The sequence below is a fragment of the Nyctereutes procyonoides genome, unplaced genomic scaffold, assembly GCF_905146905.1.
Source record: "Nyctereutes procyonoides isolate TBG_1078 unplaced genomic scaffold, NYPRO_anot_genome, whole genome shotgun sequence".
NCBI classification, from domain to species: Eukaryota; Metazoa; Chordata; class Mammalia; order Carnivora; family Canidae; genus Nyctereutes; species Nyctereutes procyonoides.
This window is the reverse complement of record NW_026575044.1, coordinates 14,272,911-14,295,671: the sequence shown is the minus strand read 5'-3', so window position 1 is coordinate 14,295,671 and position 22,761 is coordinate 14,272,911. Positions and strand designations below refer to the sequence as shown.

The following is a 22,761-nucleotide window of genomic DNA, read 5'->3' as shown; positions in this document are numbered from 1 at the left end:
GGGGCACTGCAGTAAATAGGGCTTCAGGGCTGTTCGGGTATGAGCAGACACGCCTACATCAGGAGAGGGAGGCTATGTTGCAGACCCGATACTGAATCTGTTCACGAAGTCCACCGTGGTGCTGGACGACGCCTGGAGGCAGCATAGCATAGCGACTGGGCCTCTCTGATGGCTTCCGCCACTCCCACAGCAGGGACAGAGCACTGGGACAATCACCACCAATTTGACCTCAGGAGTGATGTGCCTGACTTGCCATTGTAGTCTGCGGGCCGGTTGTGTGCGTCCAGGAAGGGGAAGAGAATGAAGTGTTGTGACACAGTAAGGCCCACCCAGGACATTGGGTGGCCATTCCCGTGGAGGAGGAGGGGCAGGCCACAGAGTCTGGGGAACAGAGATACCAAGGAGAGGGGTTCTGCTCAGGATTTGGGTGTCGCTTTAGGTCGCCTCACGGGCATTGGCATGTACACATGGTGCTGGTGGGTGTCCCCTGTAGCAGTGCCTGGGGAAGCCAGAACCTGTCTCAAAGGCTGCCACCTGGGCCTCTCCTCAGAGAGGCACCCGGGTCCCCGAGGTAGGGTGATGAGAGGAAGAGAGGTGGTAGCCACGACCCAGCCTCAGGGATCTCCCGCCTCCTGCTCTGCCAGCTGCATGGCATTGGGCACACATGCCCGCAGCGAGGCCAAAAGGGCCAGGCTGGGGAACTCAAGACCTTTAGGGAGGGGCCGGTGCGGAACTGCACCCGGGATGGCGGAAGCCTTCCTGCTGCTCCTCTCTCTCTGCTGCAGTGGAGGGAGAAGCTGCCTTCCGCAGCAGCCCCGGGAGGGAGGCAGAACAGTACAGAGCGCTGCATTTTACACATGAAGAAGCCCGGCTTGAACACTGGGACTGACCAAGCCTGTGGCGAGCAGAGCACCGACCGCACAATGTGGACTTCGGGCACTTGTAGCCACACTGAGCCTGGGCCATACACACCCCACTGGGGGTGAGCTGGACCCCGCACCTGCCCCCCAGCAGGGCGGCACCAGGCTGGGTGGCTCCTAGGGATGCCTTCGGAGAACAGGGGGAGGCTCCCTGGCACGTGTAAGCACCCCAGATGGACAAGAGGGCGGAGGTCCCTGCGGGCCAGTTCCTGCTGCAGAAAGCACCTCTGATGGTCGAAGCCCTGCCGCCCTGCCCCCCCACCCCCACTTGTTCCTGACCTGGCCTCGGAGCTGCTTCTGTGCTTCCTGGGTCCCAGGATCACTCGAACGGCTTCCCACGGGACAACTGTCTCTGTGCTGGGCCACCTCTGCTTCTGAACCTAGAGGACACTCTCACCCGAGATCTGAAAGCACCCCTGCCCCCAGCTGAGGTGACACTTGGGCCTCTGCAGTGGCAGGCTACACAGGCCTCTCCTCCGCTAACCGCGCCAAAGAAACCAGAACCCAAGCCCAAGTATCAGAAATGTGTATTCTTTTTCTTTTAATAGTAAACCTCTTTACAACAAATATAGTGAAAGAGTTTTCAAACAAAACTCATAAGAATCCCGAGGACTTTTGTCTTCTTATTGTGTAGAATACTAAGAAAGCATCACCATACAGCACGGAAAGAAATATTGAAAACAAATCAACAGCCACACACTTGGACTTGCCCTGCCCAGGACCCAGGAGCAGCCCCAGGAGTGTGGGTGATTGTCAGGTTTGGGGGGCAACTCCATGCCTCCCCTCCCTCCCCCTTCCCTCTGGGACTTGAACGGGGAAGACAAAGAGAATCCAGATTCTCCATAGAACATTGCAGCCCCCTGCCCCCACACAAATGCCATGCCCTCCACCATTGCTTAGTGGGTGGAAAGAGGTGGCAGAGGAGAGGACAGGAGGTCCCAGGCTCCAGGTCTCTCCTCTGCCACGAAAGCCTAAATTTACCCCCACCCCACCCCGGGGGATTCCAAAGAGTCAGTTAAAAATATATAGATATAGATATTTCTAGATACACTTTTACATCATTTCTCTCTCTCCAAACAAATAAATAATCATCAAGAGAAGGTGCATTACTTCCTTCCTGTCTAAGGTGGGGAGGGCTGGGTAGAGGTCAGGGGTCAGTCTTGCTGCACAGAGTGCGCTGCCGCTACCCTGGAGGGAGGGTGGTGCATCCCGGGGGGGAATGGGAAGGTCCTCTTGCCCACAGTCCCTAAGAGCTGTGGGATGGCTGTGAGGGGAGGGGCGTGGGATGACTCCAGTGATGACTTTGGCAAACGCCCAGTTCTTAGGAGGAAGGAGTAGGTGGAGGCAAATTTGGCTTTGTGAGAGGAAGAAATAAAGCCCCCCTTGAGGTCTGGGTTCTCAGGGACCCATGCGTCTGGCCAGCCAGGAGCCCCTACCCCCAAGCGAAACCCTGGGATACTACATTGCAGATATGTCACATATTCATTCACAGACCCATCCCCACCCCCGGGGAGAGAGGACACACACACACACACAAACACACACACACAGTCATCAAAAGCCAGGTTTGCCGTTACAAGGCAGAGGGCAAAACTGGTGAATATTGCACCGTGAACTGCAGAGGCTCTCGTCCCCACCACGTGTCCAGTCGTGGCCAAGCCCAGCTTACAGAGGTGGGCGGACTGCTGGCAGGAATAGCTAGGAAGGGAAAACCAGTCACTCAAGCTCCATCGAGCACCTATCACTCACCCATTCACCCATTCAGCATTTACTGCACACCAACTACACGCCAGACACTGGGCAAGGCTCTGGGGATGCACGCGCGCGCGCACACACACACACACACACACACACACACGACTACACCCTGGCATATTTCAAGGCCCTGATCAAGTCTCATCGACTCTTGAAACTCCCTCTAGGAACCCATGGAGTAGGTTGGGACATGCTGTGTACCCAGTCAGCAGGTGGGGGGTTGAACTCTGAGTAAGGAGGGATCTTGGACCAAAGAAGCAGCTTCAAGAAGGAAGAGGAACATGAGTGGCACCCTGAAAGCAGGACTGGGGTGGGGGAAGAGTGGGAAAGGGAGCCACTTGTGCGTGGAACCCAGGAGAGGCAGGGCCCCAGGGAGAAGCAAATAGGCAGCTGCCAGATCCCCTCAACTGCAGCCCAAACTAGTCAAGGCTGAGGATAGAACAGGGCAGGGACAGGGATGGCAGGAGGGTTGAGCTGGAGGAGGGTGGAGCTGGGAGCCGGGGTTGTGCAGCACGGAAGCCCCTGTCCCACTGCCAAAACCCAGGCACATGCACACAGGCCCTCAGAGTTCGATTCACACACAGATTCACGTATAGTCCCAGACGGGCTCACAGACACACACGCACAGACACACACGCACAGACACACACACACACACACACGCACACCAATGTCCTCACAGACACGCTCAGGTCCACATGCGGTCACATACACCCCTGCTTCTGGTTCCTTCCCTGTGTCAAGTGTTGGAATACTGCAAGCGGCTGGGTCACAGAGGCAAGTCTGGACAGTCACCTACCACTCAGCTGGGCCTGGCCTACCGTCCGCTGTCCCACTGGGATGAAACCCCCAGGCAGCGCTATGTCCTGGGGCAGAGGAGCAGACACAGGTGAAGGGCTGGGGCACATTGCCACCCGCCACCTCGGGTCAGGCCACTTAGGATGGTCTGGGCGCCTGCCCCTCCAGTTTGATCTGTGATCCAGGACCCCTTGGGGTGGCAGCAGAGGTGGGGCGGGGGCAGGGAGGGCGGCGGGAACAACAGCAGAAGAGTCTCATCTGTACAGTACGGGCCGCGTGAGTCATTATTATTACAATATACTTTGACAAAAATAGAATCTCATTTCATATCAATACAACAACAACAAAAAAAACAGTTTCCTGGACTGTTACACTGCTAACGTTTTCCAAAGGTTGCTATTTACAATTACAGTAGCCAAGAGGGAAGGTGGGCTGCGGCCTGGGGGTGGTGGGACAGGAGGTAGCTGACCAGGAGGACGCCCAGAGCAGGGAGGTGGGGTCATGGGATCAGGAGCGGAGGAGCTAAGAGGGGCTGGGAGGGCCCAGGAGGAAAGGGGGAGGTGGGCCTCCTCCCACCCTCACGGCTACCCCAGCATCCCTCCTACAAGGAAGAGTGAGCCCCCACTCACACCTGCCCCTGGATGCCAGGGTGCCGGTCCTGCTGGGCCACCTCACTGGAGCTTCCCCACATCTCCATTCCCCCTGCATGTTGTGGCCAGCTCTCTGGGGCTGGGGTCAGCTGAGGGACGGGAAGCTATTGCACTGCATATCTTAGAGAAACTGCCAGGGAAGGAAGGGGCCCCAATTCACCCACAGCCCAGCTCTCGGCCCCCGCTCACAGCTCTCCATCTTTCTCTCGAAATGTGCTTCTGAGGGGCCCCCGCCTTAAAACCTGCCTCCAGCCTGATTCCCAGGCAGCCTTCCCAGCCTAAAAGCTCGGCCAGCATCCCACACCTTGGGGGTATAGCTCAGGCAGAAATCCATGAGAGTGTGTGGTGTGTGTGCAGGGGCGTGTGGGGGCCAGGCCTGCATATGCCCGTGGCCACAGAACAGCCCAGAAGCAGAGATCCTTTTCAGAAGCTGTGCCTCACTTCCCCCCAAAACACAAACCCACCCATCAAGCCAACTTTGGGGTTTCAGTCTATTATAAGGGGTTTTGTTGTTTGGTAGGTTTTTTGGTTATTTCCCTCTATCTGGGGGATGGGGTGGGAGGGCTCCGCATGCAGGGCTCGACACCTGTCCTGTCCCAAAGGCCTATAGGGCTCCCCACCCCCTCCTGCAGCATATGTGTATAACGTGCAAAGTGTCCCCCCCTTCCCGCAAAAAACAGCCCCCCCAGCCAGTAAAATGGTAGGGGGTGCAAAAAGAGGGATGGGAACATCCCCCTCTCCAAAGCCAGAATCCAAATTAAAAAAAATATAATAATAATAATAATATAATAATAATAATTATACACAAATGTAACCGTCAACAGGACATGGAGCACAAAAGGAAGTGGGGGTCGAGCGGGAGGAGCCCAGGGTGGGGAGGGGTGGGCGGTGAGATTGTCAACTCTTCGTCAGGGAGGCTGAGAGGAGGGGAGTGGGAATCGTCACTTTAATGTCTGCGGAGAGAGGAGAGAGATGGAGAACGGGGTGTCAGGGCCCCGGCCGCCAGCTAGGCGCCCCCTGTTTCCCTCTCCCCGCAGGGCCAGGACCCTGGGCGCAGGCCAGCTCTGAGGGTGCCTGAAGGGCAGACAGGCCTGTGGTGGGGCAGAGGCAGCCAGGAGGCCTCCCGGGTGGGGGCATGGGGTGGGGGCAGTCCCGGGGTGCAGCAGACACTGGCAGGCGGGAGGGGAGGCACTACAGTACCCAGGTGTCGAGCCGCATCCTCTTCACCGCAGGGCCCTCAGCCTCAGGCTCCGGGGCTGGACGCAGCAGGCCCAGTGTGGGCCCGAAGTCCCCCCGTCCGTCGTCCCGGTCCCCGGTCTCATAGGAGCTGCTGGCAGGGCTGCTGAGGCCATCTCCCGGCTCCGGGCGGGTGGCCGGGAACACGGCTGGCGGGGGCGGTGCAGGGCTCCGCTCCCGGCTGGGTGACACCGGCTCCGACTTGATGCTAATGTGGGGATGGGTGGTGACCGTGAGGGCGGCCCCCACGTGGGGCAGAGGGCTGCCCGGGCTGGGCACAAGGATGGAGCAGGGTAGGTGCAGGACACAGAGGGGACGGGGTGTGGGGACGGGGCGGGGGGGGGGGGAGGGAAGGGGCAGGGAGGGACAAGCACACAGAGGAGAGTCCAGGAGAGGGACCAAGTGCCGGAAGAGGGGAAAGAAGAGAAGGAGCCACGTTAGTTCTTTCTGTCCCGGGTGACTGGCATCCTGGTGCTCCTGGCTGGCTGGGGAGGGGCTCCAGGGGCAGGGATCTCCAGGCTGTGCTCAGTGTCCCATATCCTGTGGTCCCAGGGGTGACAGAGCACTCCAGCCCCCAGCCCCGCCGAGCGAGGAGCCTACTCTTACTGCCCTCACCTCTGCCTCTCCCCACCCCCATCCCCCCAACGCCCCAGGACTCACATCAGGCTGCTGAGAGACACGGGGACCAAGTGGGGCTGGGGCTGGGGCGGCTGCTGCTGCTGCTGCGGTGGCTGGGGCGGCTGGGGTGGCTGCTGCGGCGGCTGGGGCGGCTGGGGCGGCTGGGGCTGGGGTGGCTGTGGCTGCTGCGCAGGCTGCGGCCAGGCGGTGACACCGCCTAGCGACAGCCCCCCGGGGGAGCTGAAGGTTGGGAGGGAGGAGAGCTCAGCGCTGCTCAGCTGGTAATCTGCAGGGGTGGGGGGAGAGGAGGGAAGCACTCAGCAGGCCCCCCAGCAGGGACTGCAGCTAAGGAAGCGGCAGGTGCCGTTCTCAGCAGGAGAGAGGGGTGGTTTTTTAAAACACTGTTCACTCTTTTTTCCAGGTATAGGTAGCATTCTCAGAATGTCAACTCAAAAACAGAAGGGCAAAGAAGTCCAGAAGGTCTAACATACGTCTAATGGTCGTTTCTTCAACTGCCAAGTCTTCAGGAACCTTTCAGAGACAGAGTGGTAGTGAGGATGCCAGGGGACTGGCGCATTGAAGCGCACTGTCACCACCCTTCCACCCACAGCCATGGGCAGATCTTGGGACTGTCAACACATAAGAGGAGGAGTGGCAAGGGTTTGAGCCATTGTGCGCACATCAACCCAGAGGACACACCTCTGGCCCTGGGGCCCTGCGGGGTAGAGGGGTGGCGAGGGGAACCTGCCCTCAGCACACCTGGCCAGGCTTCTGACACATTCTCGTCAGGGGGTGCTCCTCACTTTCTACCATTTGTCTGAAGAACCTGATGTTTGCATGGCTGACACTGCGTGAAGTGTTCCCTGCTGCTGCCTGTCTGGGACAGTTTAGTAAAGATCCCCCCAAGAAGCCCAGGGTGGTGGCACTGTGGGGGCACACAGGCATACTCCACGTGGTGCCCCTGCCACACCACCGTGCTCTTACTCAAGGGGTCATGGGCCATGGCCCCATCTTTATGCAGGAAGACAGCACCACTGAGCAGCAGAACAAGAAGGTGAAGGGCAAGAGTGAGGCGGTCAGGCATCCTGATTGCCTCCCTGAGGCCCCACGATCTGGGGCAAGTGACCTGCTCTCTACCTATGGGCCCTGCAGCCGTCGTGAGTGCGCACAACACTGTCTGGCGCACAGGAGGCATTCCGAAGACTGGCCTGCTGCTGTTACTCATTCACAAATGAGGCAACTGCAGCTCATGTGTGGGGAGCCTTGGCTCCCAGCTGAGGCAAGACCCCCGCTCCTTGCTGACCTGTGCTCCCACCTGGAGATGGTGACTGCTTGCCTCTGGTCTTATAACACTGTTAGCCAGCAGCTTTGAGATGCTCACACTTAAAAAGTAGAGCAAGGACATAAAGGAGCCCCAAGGCTCCACTACTTCCCACACTCATTTTATAGACAAGGAGGACACCCACCCTGGGAGACTGCACAACCTTGCCCATGACAGGGTGACGGGGGCTCCACTGCTCTCCCACAGGCCTCCTGGCAGCAACCAGGCCAGACCTCTGCAGCCAGTGTCAACAAGGGGCCAGGCCTGTCCCTTACCAGGGACGTCATCAGAGCCAGATCGCCCTCAGCCAGAACTTGAGCAGGGGCCAAGGACGACGAGCAGCGTGTTCACTGGGGTTTTGTTTACATATGGAGGGTATGTTTTCACCTGAAAACAACCACTGTCAAAACAGAGGCGGCTGCTGGGCTCCAGCAGCAAGAGGAACCAGAGCCCCTGGCTTCTGAAAGGATGTGAGGAAGCCCATACTTCCCAGCAGGGCCCTAAGGGCAGGCCCAGGGTCAGAATCTGCTTTCACACCAGATTGACAAATAGTCTAAAGTCTGGTCTTGCCAGGCACCTCTTCGGGCTTCACGGACATGCGCTAACCTCCCCTCCAGCTTCAAGAGCCTGCAAGGCCCGGAGAAAATGGCAGGAAACTACCACCACGTTTAGGGATTCCCAAAAACAATGGCTCCTGGGACACCAGGGTAGCTCAGTGGTTGAGCATCTGCCTTTGGTTCAGGTCGTGATCCTGGGGTCCTGGGATTGAGTCCCACATTGAGCTCCCCACAGGGAGCCTGCTTCTCCCTCTTCCTCTGTCTCTCTCTGTGTCTCTTGTGAATAAATAAAATCTTAAAAAAAAAACAAAAAAAATAATGGCTCCTGAAAAGTAGTCCGTGCTGCCCTCAGGGAGCCTCAGAGACCTTCTGCACACCCACAACTCTTCCAGACGAGGAGACTGGCCCCCAGGGGCACTGCCACCTGAGGATGGCAGCAGGCGTGAGGACAGGAATGTGCAGGGATTAACTACACAGTTGGCTGAGAGAACCTGGACTCAGACATACGTGGCTGGGTGGCTCCAGCTTGCACCTGCCCCAAGGGGCTGCCCAATGTCTTGGCCTGGGTTCTAGATTTTGACCCATGGGAAAGAGACAGGATTTGGGGAGGATTTGCACAGGTGCCTCGAACAGGGGCTTGGGCAAATGGGAGAAGTTTAGGGGCTTTTTGGTCTAGTCTGAGCTCCTCACAAAACAGCCATAGCATGAGCCATCACAGGTGAGGGAATCTGCGGGTGGCTGAGGTCTTGGCAGGAAGAAACAAATGCTCCAACATGATGTGCCATGGCATTTCCTCATGGGGAAGTCTTTCCTGACGCAACAATGTGGAGTGTAAGCCAGGATGGCCGAGAGCCTCACAGACTGCTCCTGGGAGGGGACAGTGGGTGACATAGGCCAGTCAACCCTGGGGACCCAGGATGGCCTGGGCACTGGGTGTCCTGTCCGAATTCTTTATCCCTAGACCTCTCCCCTGTCTCCAAGCAGCTCTCCACCTTCACCACTCTGCCTGAGGTTCATCAGTGCCCCCACTCCCTGCCCCATCACCCCACCAGGGAGCGCCCAGGGGGAGAGGCCCTCCCCTTCCTCCCTGTGCAGAGAGCTCCCTCTTGGCTTTCCTGGGAGACTGAGTAACACTTCCTGCTGGGCTTCCTCTCTCTGGCCTCCACCTGTCTTCTCTCCCTTATTTCCTTTTCTTCCAGGAAGCCCTGCGGACCAACCGGGCCCCCTTCCCAGTCCCCCACCCTGAGCATCCTGAATCATCCACTCAGCCCACCTCTGGCCTGGCTTCTCCTCAGATGGGAGGCTCCCTAAGGGCAGGGACTCCTTTCTCCATTAGGTCCTATATTAAAAATGAGGATACCCAGTTATTAATTTGAATTTCAGACCAAATAATGAATAATTCTTTAACATTTTAGCAGAATGTCTTTGACACATACATATCCTAAAAGATTATTCGATGTCTTATTTGAAATTCAAATTTCAGTGGGCATCCTGTTTCCATCTGCCTGAATCTGGCAACCTTAATGAGGTGGGGGCTCCCCCAAATCGAATACCTTCCTCAGACTGGAGCACCCCCCCCCCAGGAAACAGAAAACATCTCCTATTCCCCTCTGGTTCCGCCCTCGCCCCAAGGCCAAGGTGCACGCAACTACACAGACAGTCAGTTGATAGATGGACGGTCAGTTGACGGACAGACAGGCAGGGGCTGGCTCCCCTGGCTCGAGCACTCACCTGTGTTGTAGGCAGTGGGCATGGAAGAGAAGGGGAGGCCCTGGCTGAGTAAACTTGGTGTTGCCACGGAAACCACTGGCGTGGTGAGTGAGTGGGTAGACTGGGAGGCCCCAAGGCGCTGGGCATTGTTCTGCAGGAAAAAAGGGTCTGTCACCAGGTGGCAGAAGGGTGGGCTGCTTTACCCTGGCCTTCTGTCCCAAGACCAAGCTGGGGCCCCTGCCCCCCAAGGCCCGGGTGGACGCCTGAGCACGGAGGCCCCCGAAGACACACATGTATGCTGGCGCATTCACAGAGAGGCTGAGACCACAGAGGGAAGCATGCACACGTGCAGAGGCGCGTCGGCCCTCGGGCCTCGGAGAGCAGGCCCAGCTGTCTTCCCCACCCATCACACGGCCATACATGCCCTGCCAGAGCACTGTGGCATCTGTGCGGGGAACGTGGGGCCTGGCGTGGCGTGTGCCTGCGTGTGCGCACACACGTGTGTAGGGCTGTCGGCTCCATCTGCCGCTGAGTCACTTGTTTATTCCAGCTCCATGCCGGGGCCGAAACTGCCACTGTGTTGGCCGCCAAAGCCCGCCTGCCTTTTCCAGCCTCTCTGGCCTCTGTGAGGGAGTTGGGGAGGGAGGAGCTCCCACCCTGCTCCTGGCTGAGGGTGAGTCTGAGGTGCATGCATGGCTGCATGTGCCTGAGTACATGTGAGGTGGTATGCACCCAGGACTGACATGGGGAGGCGGGGAGGAGATGGGGAGCCCCCACCACAGCCAACTCGGGCCTTGCCCTGGGCCTCAGCCGCCTGGGGGAGATGGCTGTCACGGTCCAGCGGGCAACCTTCCTAAGGAGGTCCCTGTCCCGGGACGGAGTCAGAGGCCACGTGGGGCCCAGCCCGCCTAAGGCAGGTGTCCCGGGGTGCATCCCTGGGGCTAGCCCATTCCCCTTGTGTGCGCACACATGCACATACCAGAGAAGGGGTGTCTGCATGAACACAGCATCGCATAGTACAGACACCCACGCACATACATACAGGTATGAACACATGTGTTTGACCCCGATCCCTGCCCCATTCACCGCTGTACCCTGCTAGGCACTGAGCAGGACTCCTGGCAAATAACCACACACACACACACACAAACACACACACACACACACACATACACCACAGCACACCCACAAGGGAGAGGGCAGGAACACAGGAACACTCATGCAGGGGTGCAGAGCCACAGCAGACCCAGAGTATGAAGCCACTGCACACATCTCAGGGCCTCACTTACCAGATCTAAATGGTCCTCAGTCTGGGAGCAGAAATAAAACCAAGGGGCAGTTCAGTCTGCGAGCTCTGCCCTCCCCTCACACCCCTGTCCCCACAGCCACCCCATCTACCTCTCTGCATTGGAGCAGAATGGCTGTCCAGCCAAGGAGGACTCCAGAAAATGCCACGTCCCAAAGCCCACCAGTTAGGAAACCTTCACAATCCAAGCCTCAAATCCCTGCCATTGTCCTCCTCAGCCAGAACCTTCTCTCCCGTCCCTTCCTACTGCCCCTGTGAGCGGCCCTTCCAGTCTCCCTCAGACAGTCCCACTGCTGGCTAACCTGCATGTCTCCTGCTGGAAGCTGGCTTTCTCCCATCCCCCAGCCCCTGCCACCTGGTGCACACAGCCACTCACCAAGTGATGCATCAACCCCTTTCCTCCCTGGGAGGTGATGACCCTCAGGTCAGGCTTGCGGCTGGGGGCTCCAAGCTGGGCGCTGTGGGTAGGTGGGGGTGGAGACTTGGCAGGGATGCCCTTGTTTAGACTGTTGCCATTGGCCACGGGGAGGAGACCGGGGGATGCCCGGGCACTGACGTAGCCATTCCCTGAGAGGAAGAGATGCGGGTAAAAGGAGAGACATGGACCCAGCCCCTGGCCCGTGTGAGAGAACTCCACGCACGAGCTCACAGGGGATGCTGAGCTCTGCAGTCCTCCCCTAAACCTGCCCTGTCCTGGAAGAAGGGGAGAAGCCCCTTTACTATGGAATTATGGGTTCATCACCCTGCAGTAGGAGCGCCACGGCTGCAGGAAGGACAGGAAGCCACAGTGGCCTAGTCCCACCTGCTTCCCTCCTTTTGGCCTCACATGCCAGAAGTCCAGCACCTTCTGATCCCATGACCTGGCCCAACTGGCTCACAGAGACCCAGGCCTCCGCAAGGACCCCAGCCCCCGAGGCACACCGGCCAGGAGACGGGGTGCTGTGATTGGGACGAGCACGTGACAGGATGCTCACAGCTCTGGGGAAGATGAGCCATGCGCTGGTGGCAGTGTTGTGACTGGTAATGGGGCACTGATCACACGGCCACCACCACAATTAGGTGACAACAAGCGTAATCACCACCTGTGCCTCTGCTCCACGCTCCACAATCTACACATGGCTCTCACGTGAATATTATCTCATTTAATCCTTAACGCTAACTGCGCAAGGCAGACAGGCCATTGATTAGCCCTGCTCACAAAACAGCAAACTCAAGGCCTGGTTTGTGGAGGCGCAATGACTTGTCCAGGGCAACACAGGTGGCCAGAGGCCAGGCTGGGGCTCCCACCCACACTCCACATACTGGGCCTGAGGACCTGAAGTAATGCCACATCCTGAAGCCTGAAGGCCCTTCTCCGGCCCTTTCCTTGGAGAGGAAAGGGCAGTCACTATCCCCTCTACTTCCCAACCCCAGTACACAATCACTACCAAGGAGCTATTACATGTTGCCAGGGGCTTGGATGGGGGTTCCAAGCCCAGAGAAGTAGGGACGACCACAGACACAAGTGTCACCTTGTTCCATCCCCTGAGAGCACACTGTTCCCCTGGAAGTGCGGGCTGCCTTCATCCCAATTCCCGGATCACTCCAGGAATGGCAGGAATGTCAGAGTGACGTCAATGGTGACATTCGAAGTCATAGTCACCCGCCAGACAACAGCACAGGGCAGGAGGCTGTCGGCGGCCAGGGGTCTGCGTGGGAGCAAGTTGGCAAACCACACACTCGCCCCCTCAAATCCCACCCAGGTGCCCCCACTCGTCAGAGAAGACTTGCATCTTCTCCCCCAACTAGAAACGTTGGTCCATTCTTCCAGTTTGCCCAGAATTCCCTGAGCCTGCATCTGATGATCACCCACACCCATCAGTGCTTCAGACAACCTCAGGCTCGACATCCAATTCGGACCCTGAAACCTTCCTCCGGTCAAATCGGGGTCCCTTGGGTCCCTGGGCCTGCAAGGCCACTGAGCAGGCAGGTGGGTAGCCGCACTCACCGACAGGGCTGGGGCAGGCTCCATTAGCACTGTTGAGGTCTCCCCCCAGCATGGCCCCTGGGAACAAACAGAACCACAGTGAGCCGCCAGGACAGCCCTTCCAGCCGGGCTCAGGGACCGCACAGCAGAAGGAGCCCGGTCCCTTCCCTCAGGAGCCACATGAGCCACAGGATGCTGTGTTGGGTGACACTCACTGCCAGCAGTGGAACCCCAAGGTCCCCAGCACCCCTCATCCCCACCTCACCTGCGCTGGCTGGCCGCTGTGGCAGGCCCGGGGACACGCTGTTCCTCTGCAGCGCTGGCTGCTGGGGGGACAGGAGCCTTGGGTCCGTGAGGGATGACGTCACCAAGGAAGGGGTGACCAGAGAGCCGCTGGGATTGCTGAACTGCAGTGAGCTCTGGTTGGACACAGGCACCGTGACAGGCATGGCAAAGTTGGGGGCTGGCACGGCTGACTAGATGGGAAATGGAGAGGAGGGGTCAGGCCAGGGGGCCCCTTACCCTGGATCCACTTTGCCTGAGAAGGCAGGCAAGTTTTCTTCTTGTTTCTGGACTATGTGTCCGAGGGCTAGCAGCTCAAGGTCTTTCCCCTGGACCTTCTGGGGTTGGGGCAGAGTACACTGGAGGGAGCGCTCTGGGACCGAGCTGTGGCCCAGAGAACAAGAACGGGCTCTGCTTACTGCAGACAGGACCAGGGACACCCAGAGGCCCCAGCGGAGGCAGGTTAGTCCTCAGCCAGGCAGGACACACAGGGAGCAGGTTAGAGGGCCTGGGTACAGACCCAAACGCACCCACACAGCTGGGAAGGGCCTGCACTGAGGGTCAGGACCCGTGGCACCTGCACTCTCTCAACCGTGCACCTCACTGCCTTCCCTAAACACTCCTGAGCATCTCAGGCCAGGGGTGTCACAATGGGCCAATGGGCACTCTGCCCAGAGGTGACCTGCACAATGAACATGGCCCCTACTCTCGTCACCTAAAGTTCTCACGTCAACTACACACGCCTTGCGGGAGACCGGGACACTCTCCAGGCTGATGCTCTGTCCCAAGGGAGTCTCAGCAAAGGTCACGGGTGTTCTGTGACCAAGGCCAGCGGAGCCTCGGTGGTCACCAACAGCCCTGGCATGGCTTGGAGCAGCATGTCCATCAGGGGCAGTCGGGGGCCGGCGCGAAGCCACACCATGCACCACAGGGGACTGCTCCATGCGACTACTCACGGCCAGTCTATAACTCTGCATCATTTTATCAAACTCCTCGTCTATCTTTTTATACTTCTCCTCCGTCTGGGGGGTCAGGGCAAACACCTCGTCCACCTCAGGGCTCTCACACTCCCTGTGCTTCTTGTGCAGCGCCTGGGGGGGCCGGGAGGGGCCGAAGGAGACAGGTGAGTGGGGCTCACCCCATAGCGCCGGAAGAGCCCATCCAGCTCCTCGCTGGCGCGCCGATACTTGTCTTCCAGCAGGGGGCTCTGCTCCAGTGAGTCCTCCCCGTCAGGCTCGGGGCTGTCACAGCCGTTGAAGCCCTTCTTCCTCAGCGTCTGCAACCACGCCAGGGCGTCAGCCAGCCTTCAGCCCATCTGTCCACAGGTGAGGCCCCCCACCCCGCCAACCAGCCTCCCCGGAGCTCACCCCTGCCTGACCCTGGGGCCTTCCCACTTTACCCCCACCTCCCTTCCTCTGGGTCCCCAGCATTTCCTGACCACCCCTCCCCACTCTGGGGCACTGTGTGAAGGTGTGCTGGGCGGGGCCTCGGGCCCCAGGGCCCACTACACATAGCAGGCAATGCGGAATACACAGAATGTGGGAGGCAGAGCCCTGCTCCTCAGGTACAGGTGGGGAGGGACCCTGAGGGGCCAGCCTCTGCCTGACCAGCCTCTGGAAGCTCAAGGGGGAAGGCAGTCAGGGCCTGCTGATGCCCATTTGGTCCCTGGGTTTGGCTCACAGGGAGAGGGAGAGACGGAGAGAGGGAGGCAGAGGGAGAGGAAGACAGGTTCATCGAGCTCCTGCTATGCGACACCCCTATGCTGTCCTTGCCCAGGGGCCAGGGCTTCTCCCATGTGTCCAAGCCGAGGCAGAGTGACCCCAAACTGCCCTCTTCATGCTCAAAACATCTTCATAGAGACTTGTTTCGTCTTTAAAGTGACTAACGAATGTACGGTTTATATCCTAGTCTAGAGTAAAGCTGTTTCTCTATCATAAAACCAAGATAACTTTCTCCAAATCTTGGGAGTTCCAGTCCCTGTCCAGGAAGGCAAGCCTGTGGCTTCCCAGGCACCTGCCTCATTTGCAGAAGCTCTGTTCCCTGAAAGCACACACACCCTCGTGTGAGAAGCAAGAACTGTCTCATTCCAGTTCCACTACACCCTCCAGAGCTCTTGCTGGGCCCGTGTCGCAGAGGTGAGTACCACGGCCCGGGGAGGCTGACCCACTGGCCCCAGGCCATGTGGTCAATAAAGGCCATCGCTGGCTTCCAAAGCCCACGTCCTTCAACAGCTTGCAACGCTGGCTCTTTCTGAAACAGGAGATTGAATCCCAGGGACCCACAAATGGACAAAGATTGAGCAGGAGAGATGGAAACAGAGGGAGACAGAGACAGAAGAGTCAGATGCAGAAGCAGACCAAGGATGGACAAGGAGAGAAAAAGACAGCGAGAGCGAGCCACAGAGGAGATAGAGCAGAGGGACGTCTGGCCAGCCTGACCAGCACGAGCAGACGCAGAGGGCTTGGGTGGCAGTGGGCCAGGTGGGCAACCCCACCCACCTCCTGGGCCCTGGCTCATGGGAGTAGAGGTGGGTGTGGACGGGGCAAGGGGCGCAGGGACATGGGCCCACCTCAATGATATCGGCGTTGGTGCGGCTCTCATGTGGCTCGTTGTACTCTGTGTACTTGAGCAGGACCTTGTCCATGTCGGTGCTGGCGTACTGAAACAGCTTGTTGGAGTGGTTGAAGATGATGAGCGCGATCTCACAATCACAGAGCACGCTCAGCTCATACGCCTTCTTCATCAGCCCGAACTTGCGCTTGGTGAATGTCACCTGCAAGTGGGGGAAAGGGCGGCAAGGTCTGGCTCAGTCACAGCCTACCTGGGGGCAAGGGGTGGTGCGCTGGCCCGGGGGTGGGGGGCGACAGGCCAGCTCCTCTCTGCCCACGTATGGCCAAGACGTGGCCTGGAGCCGCCTCACTGAAGAGAGAGGGTCTGGATGGACAGAACATACTGCTGAGCTGGGGGCCATGAAGAGAGCAGGGAAGGAGAATGGAAGGGCTTCCCACATCCTCCCCTAGGATAGGAAGAGGTGGAGAATTCATCTTGGGGAAGGGGGTGTGCCCAGGCCTGGCCTGAGGCTCCTGTATGGTTCCTGGGTGGGAAGGGGGGGGGCGCACAGGTCCACCTGCCTACAGCAGCACATGAGCCTTAGAGTTCTGGGACACAGGGTTCCAAGAACTGCAGGGATGTGGGGGCTACTCTCCTCCCAACTCAGTCCTTCCCCTTCCGCAATAGCCTCCAGAGGTCCCCTCCTCCTGGCAGCCCTCTTGGACTGCAGGAAGGAATGGAGGCAGAGGCCAGCTTCCTGCTCTCACCCACTCTATGTACCTCCAAGACCACCTCACCTGTCGGTTCCGCTCATCAGTGATTCGCTGAATCTGAATCTTTTTCCTCCCCATCTTCTCCGGGGATCCTCAGTGCTAGGGAGGGGAGGGGATCGCTGGGTGGCAGGTCTCGGCACACCTTACACTGTGCTCATGAACGGCCTGGGACCAGGGCTCAGTTCATGGTCTGCAGAATACCTTCTGTACAGCGTCCTGGGAGAGGAGGGTCATGAGAGGACTGTGAGCCCAGCGACCACCAGCACACAGGCTCACAGCACCCCCCGGAAAGGCTGGCGATGTCCAGCCCCATCCTCAACACCGGGACTCCCCGAGGTAGTCGCATGCCTTGGCCAGGTACAAGCTCACACCCAGGGCCTCGGGTCCAGGCTCTTTCTGCAACAACTGTGCTGCTCTCAGGTTCTAGATTGGAGCTGGCTTCCAAGGCTCTGGGTCCTGGAGAATGCCTCATGCCCTTTGGTCCCCAGAACCTGCCTTGAATAGAGACATCTGGGTTTGCCAGCTGCTACTCTGGCCTGGGATGGTCCCCGGCCCCAGCCCTGTCGGGGACAGCACCTGCTAAAGTAGTGCACAGTTCAAGAACACACTAGAGCAGCTCAGAGCCCTGGAGCCTGGGGTCCAAGAGTGGGGGTGGGGCTGCAGAGCCCCTGTCTCCCTTCCCACAGGGCTGCTCCACATTCTTCTGTTTTACACAATGGGCCTTGACCTAAAAGTTTCATTTGGAGAGACAGTAATGCTGCTTAAAATAAACAAACCACCCCTCCAGAGCAGAGTCTGCAAACTTTTTTGGAAAAGGGGTAGAAAATGACTATTTCAGGCCCTGTAGGTCACATGGCTCCGTACAACTACCTGGCTGCCCCTGCGGCAGGAAAGCAAACGAGGGTGGTGGAGTACCAATAAACCCAGATCTGTAACAACAGGCCCAGGGCCCCTAGGTCCATAGTTCGCTGCCTGCTACTCCGGAGTAACATGCTGTGTCTAGGATCAGAGTTGAGTCTAGGTTCCCAACCTTGTTCATCTTGAAGCTTGGAGACAGTATAGGGCCACTGGAGTGCACTGAGGAGGCTGCTGACAGCCAGGTGGAGGCAGGTGCCAGGCAGAGGGGCCCCCATATCAAGAACCCAGAGACCAATAGTGGCCCCCACATGAAGAACCCCAATTCTGCAGCCAAGCGGGGAAGCAGTGCCTCTGCACTCTACAACTCCAAGAGGAGAGGGCACGTGGGGACAGAGGCCCAGCCTGACCCAGGAAAGGTGCCCACTCTCAGGTGTGGGCAGCACCCAAACAGGCGGGTGAGCCCTCAGGAACTGGAAGGACCCCAGGTGGGATGGAAGCATACAATGACCCCAGGGCCCCATCAGCTCTGGGGACCCAGGAGAATCAGATGTGAAGACTTCTGGAGAAGATGGAGAGGGCCAGAGGGCAGAAGGCCCACACTTTCTAAGGCGGCTCTGGTTGGGTCTTAGGAAGAGAACCCACCCCTCCAGAGATCCTCTTCCACAGAGCTCCAGGCAGAGACCCTGCTGCAGAGTCCAGGGAGGTGGGTTTTCACTACCCCCAACTTGGGTCAAGGTGACAGGCACACCTGTGCTTAGGGACCCCTCCCCAGCCCCCACGTCCAGGGGCTGCTGAGTTTTCCTGGAGCCTTTCCAGCCTCACTCAATCACGGCCCCCCAAGTACCACATAGATGCTGAAGTTTGGCCTTGGCATCCCAGCCACAGAGGGCAGGGGAGAGGGGAGCCAGAGATGGGGAGGGGAGTCCATGGACTTCGGAGGAGCCAGGAATACCCCTTCCCACCCTTTCCCGTCACCAGGCCCATCACCAGGCCCGTCCCTCAGGCTCTCCCTAGCTCAGCTGGAAAGAGTTTCTGCTCTGTCCCAAGGCATTCAGGAAACGCCACTCCCTCATGCTTAGAGGGATCCTCCACCCCCTCTCCTGAGAGCCTCTTCCTTGTCCTTGACATCTCCCTGGGCCCTGGGCCTCCTACTGGCCCCTCTCACAACACCGACATAGCCCAGGTGGCCCTGAAGTCACCCCATCCCTTGCCTGTGGCCCCATCTCGGCCAAGCCCCACTTCAAAGGCCCCAGCCCAAGGACGTCAGCTTCCCGGCCTCCCAGTGCAACTCTAAAGCTGTGTTTTTCAGAGCCAGGTGGTCTGGGCTTGGCAGGGAGGGTGGAGAGGGCACGCAGAGGACGGGACTGAGAGGACAGCTATTTCAGTGAGATTCTCTGGCCTGGCCTTGAAAGCCCTGGTAGGGATCACTTAAAGCTGTCATGGCCGCGCTCCTGTGTTCAGAGCATTCACCTTCCTTCCATCACCCATTTTCCTGTCTTCCACTCACCGCCTTTTGTGCAGAAGCAAATCCTTGCTGAGATGTGGCCTCTATCAGCTTCGGGCCAATTCTCTCCCTTCCTCCAAGTGGGGATAAGAACCCTCTCTGTGCTCCCATGATCCTCCGCAAAGTCATCCTGCAGCCTGCCCTCATTCCTTTGGTTCTCAGGGTACCCTGTCCTTTCCCTTCTCACACTTACCACCACAGCACATTAGTTACAACTCCGCCCTTGTACCTGATGCCTGGCTCCCAAGGAGCCGGAGCTTCACGAGGGCAGGCTCCACATCTGCCCTTTCTGCCATTCCACCCTCTGCAAGGAGGAGCTCGGGAACTGTCTGCTCCGGGAAGGGACTGGTTTCCTGATGCGACCCTGTGAGAAGTCCGTCTTGTGGTCTAACTCCGGTCAGTCCTGCTGCAGGACCTGCATCCTCTCACTCTGCCCCTGAACTTGGACTCCAGACACCACCTACCCTCCAAGCATGCCTGCCCCTTCAGGACAGGCCTCAATCCTCCCCATCCTCAGGCTGGCTGGTGCAGAGGGTGAGACTCTGAAGTCTTCTATGGAGCAGCCCTGAGCACATGGAGATGGAGAGGATGGGGTTGCTTAGGCAACTGTCGCCTGGCAACCAGCTCCCTGGCTGATCTCCTACACCACCCCCCCACCCCCGCTTCATGCTGGGGGAGCTGGGATGTGAGAGGGATCAGGGCTAAGGAGACAGGGAAGCCACAGAGACCCCCAAGCATCCTCTGACCAGAGGGGAGTCGGGGATGAAAAGACCAGGCCCTATATCCCCAGCCTCTGCCAGGGTAGCCCCAAGCACTTTCCTAATGCCACATTTCCAGGGCTGCCCACTGCTACTCCTACCTCTGTGCCAACACTGCCAGAGGACGAGATGCCCCTGCCTTGGGCAGTCCTTTCTCCTATCTAGCTAGAAGCCCTCCTATGGAGCAGGCTGAGTCTGTAATAATCTCTTTCCCCTTCTAACTATCTATCCACTCTACATTGCTGAAGTCTCCAAGAGCCCTGGGGCGAGAACATGAACTCACTGCTGACTTTGGAAGAAGGGAGGCTGGGGCCCGGAGGGGGGGGGGCGGTGGGCACAGAGAACCCTATACTGACCCTATCCAAGCTATGAAGGCCCATCCTGTCCCACTTCCCTCCTACTCAATTAGGAAGAGCCTAGTGAACAACTGGACTGCCTTAATGAGCCCTCTGTCTAATTAACTGACCCTCTGCCAGGAGCCAGAGGCCTGTGCACCTGCTCTCCAGATGTGCACCTCTTCCCTGGCCTGCACCCCTGCTTCTTTTCTTCCTCTGGGAAGCCCTCCCAGACCTGGCTTTTGGCTGTATCTCCCGGAGCCCAGGGCTTGAGGGGGCTTAGCAAGATGCCATGGAGACAGGGGATTGCAGGATGGCTTTCCAGCTCTGGTGGTTCCCGGGCCCACCTGACCTCAGGCCACAGCTAGGACTCCTTGGGCTGGCGCCATCTGTGTCACCAAAAGTAGCCCCTGGAAGGCTCCAGCTGCTTCTGCTTCTGCTTCTCTCACTTAAGGCAGTGCTGGCAGGTCAGAGTTGGGCAGGGAGGGCCTCCTGGGGTTGGGAATAGAGACCCAAAGAGCAGAGGGGGTGGGAGGAGGCGGCTGGGCTGAGTCCAAGGGAGCCAGGCACAGACCCACCTTCTGTAGGTGGCAGGGCGGTGTAGGTGGCGGGGCAGTGTAGGTGGCGGCAGAGAAGCCCCCAGCAAATGAACAACAGAGAGTACGTGGGGCAGGAGGCTCCTTCGACAGTATCTCTGACTGAGGAGGAGGGGCTGAGGGAACCAGAGGTGGTGGGAAATCCAGAGGGACTCAGAGGCCAGCCATTCGTCCAAGCCAGCCATTTGTCTAAGCCGGGATCCATACCCAATAGGAACCCACGGGGGGGGGGGGGGGGATCAACATGCAAATGAACTGCAAACAATATGCAAAACGTACCCTAAAAGGGGTCTTAGGCTGGAAGGGGCATGGGAGGAAACACAGGCCCCTGCCTCCCCCAGTTTAACACCTCTTGGTACCTGAGCAATATTCAAACCATTCTCAGGTTTCAGAATGATGCTATCTCAGTTCCTGTGTGAGGGTGGCCTGGGGCCAGTGGGGCGAGTGCGGGTGGGGGGTGGGGGGGTGGTGGTCAGGGCAGCCTCCAGGAGCTGCAGCTGCTGCGGCAGGGCTACCCTTCCTGGGGAGCCCAGAAGTGTCTTCCAATAGCTAGCCTCCAGCTCCTCTCTCCCACCTCCTCATGGCCCCACATCTGCTGCCCTAATCCCAGGGGCTCACGGAACCAGAAGGCATCTGCTTCCAGAGCTGCCACACCACGGCCGGTCAAAATGGAGCCAGGGCCCAGAGAGGCTGAGTGAGCAGCCTCCCATCACAGAGCCCTGGGCTTCTACCCTGTTCTCTGCACAGTGAGAAAGGCAGCTCTCATTAGGCAGGCCCTCCATCCCTTCCTCCTGGGCTGCTCTAGGCTGCAGGCTGTGGACTGCAGGGGAAGGCAGCAGGCGCTGGAGACAGCTGTCATCCCTTCCCCTTGGCTGGGCTGCAGGGCATGAAATAAGCAGCAGGCACTGGGGGAGGGGGTGACAATCCAATCCACCTGTCACCCCCACACTCAGGCGGCCTCAAGCAGCCTGCTCACTAACGAGGGAGGAGGCGTGGGTGAGGCAGACACAGAGGAGGGTGGTAGAGGGGGACGGACACACAGATGCGCAAGAGAGGCAGAGAGGCCAGGGGCGGAGACAGAGATGGAGGAGCAGAGGGCCAGAGCAGAGAGGGCAAGACCCTGAGCCCCATGGGAAACAGGACTCTGAGACCTGTGCCCAGATGCTGGGCTGGGCATGCACGAGCACAACCAGAAGGCACGCAAGGCCTGCCCTCTGAACACCTGCAGTCCAGCCAACAGACAGACCAGGGGAGGGCAAGTCCACCGAGGGAGTGAGCAGGGCCAGGAGGCCCTCGGGGCCAAGAGGACCCAGACCCAGCGAGGAGGGTCTCCTGAGTGCCATCTCCATTCCCACCCCAGCGCAGGGCTCACAGCCCTCCTGGCCACTCTCTCAGAGGCACACTGAGGTGCACTGTGGAAGATGAGGCGGGAAGGTAAACCCAGTGACAGCCCTGTACCACATGTGCAGACAGAGGGTGCCGGGGTTCACAGCCCCTAGGGTATATGCAGGGAGCCTGCCTCCGCAAACCCTGAAGTCATGGAAGCAGGGCTAGTGCCCCCATTCCCTACCAGCCAGCCCAGCCCAGTTCTCCCCCACCGTGCAGCCCCCACCCTCTTCCATTCCATCCCCCTCCCCCAGCCCAGGGCTCCATTCAACCCAGAGCTCCAGAGTCTGCTCTCAAAGGTCCAGGCAATCCCTGTCCCCATCCCCATCCCCCTACCCCCAAAGTTCGGTTTGGCAGGCTCCCTTCCCAAACCCCTGGTTCCCACCATCTTCCCCTCCCTCGGGAACTCCCCTCCCCCAGCCCAGCAGCCTCAGGGTTGGGCAGGGGCTATTTTTAGCCTGGGCACTGAGCTAATTTTAACTCACTGACAGGGACCTGGGGGCGGGCTGGCGGGCTAGGGGGAGGGGGAGAACCAGTCGGGGAAAGCTGGACCTGGGCAGGGGTGGTCTCAGGTCCTGAGTGCCTGAGGAAGGCAAGGGGAGACAGGCACTGCAGCCCCAGGCTGAAGGGACAGAGAAGGACCTGCCAGAGGAGCACCCGGTGTGGCCAGCTCACCAGGCACCCTCCTCACAGCTTCCACTGGACACCTCTCCCTCGTCCCACCTCAGGCGGGATGGGGTGGGTTTCCTGCTAGGGCAAACCTCCTGGGATGGGGTCACCCTGTTCTTGGCCCAGGAGCTGCCTCTCCAGTGAGGGTCTGTCTCTGGAGCCTCCTCCACCACTTCCCTGCCCCTGCTTGTCCTTCCTGTAGTCTGGCTCCCA

The 22,761-nt window shown here is 59.0% G+C and overlaps 1 protein-coding gene across 4 annotated transcripts in view; it reads right to left on the bottom strand.

Annotated features, from left to right (window-relative positions):
- Positions 1-1,435: 1,435 nt before the first annotated feature.
- The window catches only part of MEF2D (myocyte enhancer factor 2D), a 30,747-nt gene continuing 9,421 nt past the window's right edge, over positions 1,436-22,761 (bottom strand). Inside the window, exons 2-12 of one of the 4 annotated variants that reach the window (XM_055323805.1) lie at positions 16,467-16,658; positions 15,689-15,892; positions 14,076-14,210; positions 13,103-13,313; positions 12,859-12,915; positions 11,248-11,438; positions 10,855-10,875; positions 9,587-9,716; positions 6,020-6,263; positions 5,324-5,630; positions 1,436-5,076 (exon numbers count right to left, since the gene is read on the bottom strand). In XM_055323805.1, coding sequence (XP_055179780.1) covers positions 5,065-5,076; positions 5,324-5,630; positions 6,020-6,263; positions 9,587-9,716; positions 10,855-10,875; positions 11,248-11,438; positions 12,859-12,915; positions 13,103-13,313; positions 14,076-14,210; positions 15,689-15,892; positions 16,467-16,520 — 1,566 coding nt within the window. In that variant the 5' untranslated portion in view covers positions 16,521-16,658 and the 3' untranslated portion in view covers positions 1,436-5,064. Of the gene's footprint in view, positions 5,077-5,323; positions 5,631-6,019; positions 6,264-9,586; positions 9,717-10,854; positions 10,876-11,247; positions 11,439-12,858; positions 12,916-13,102; positions 13,314-14,075; positions 14,211-14,257; positions 14,396-15,688; positions 15,893-16,466; positions 16,659-22,761 lie in introns of all 4 variants that reach the window. The other 3 variants (XM_055323804.1, XM_055323807.1, XM_055323806.1) reach the window with 3 other exon arrangements.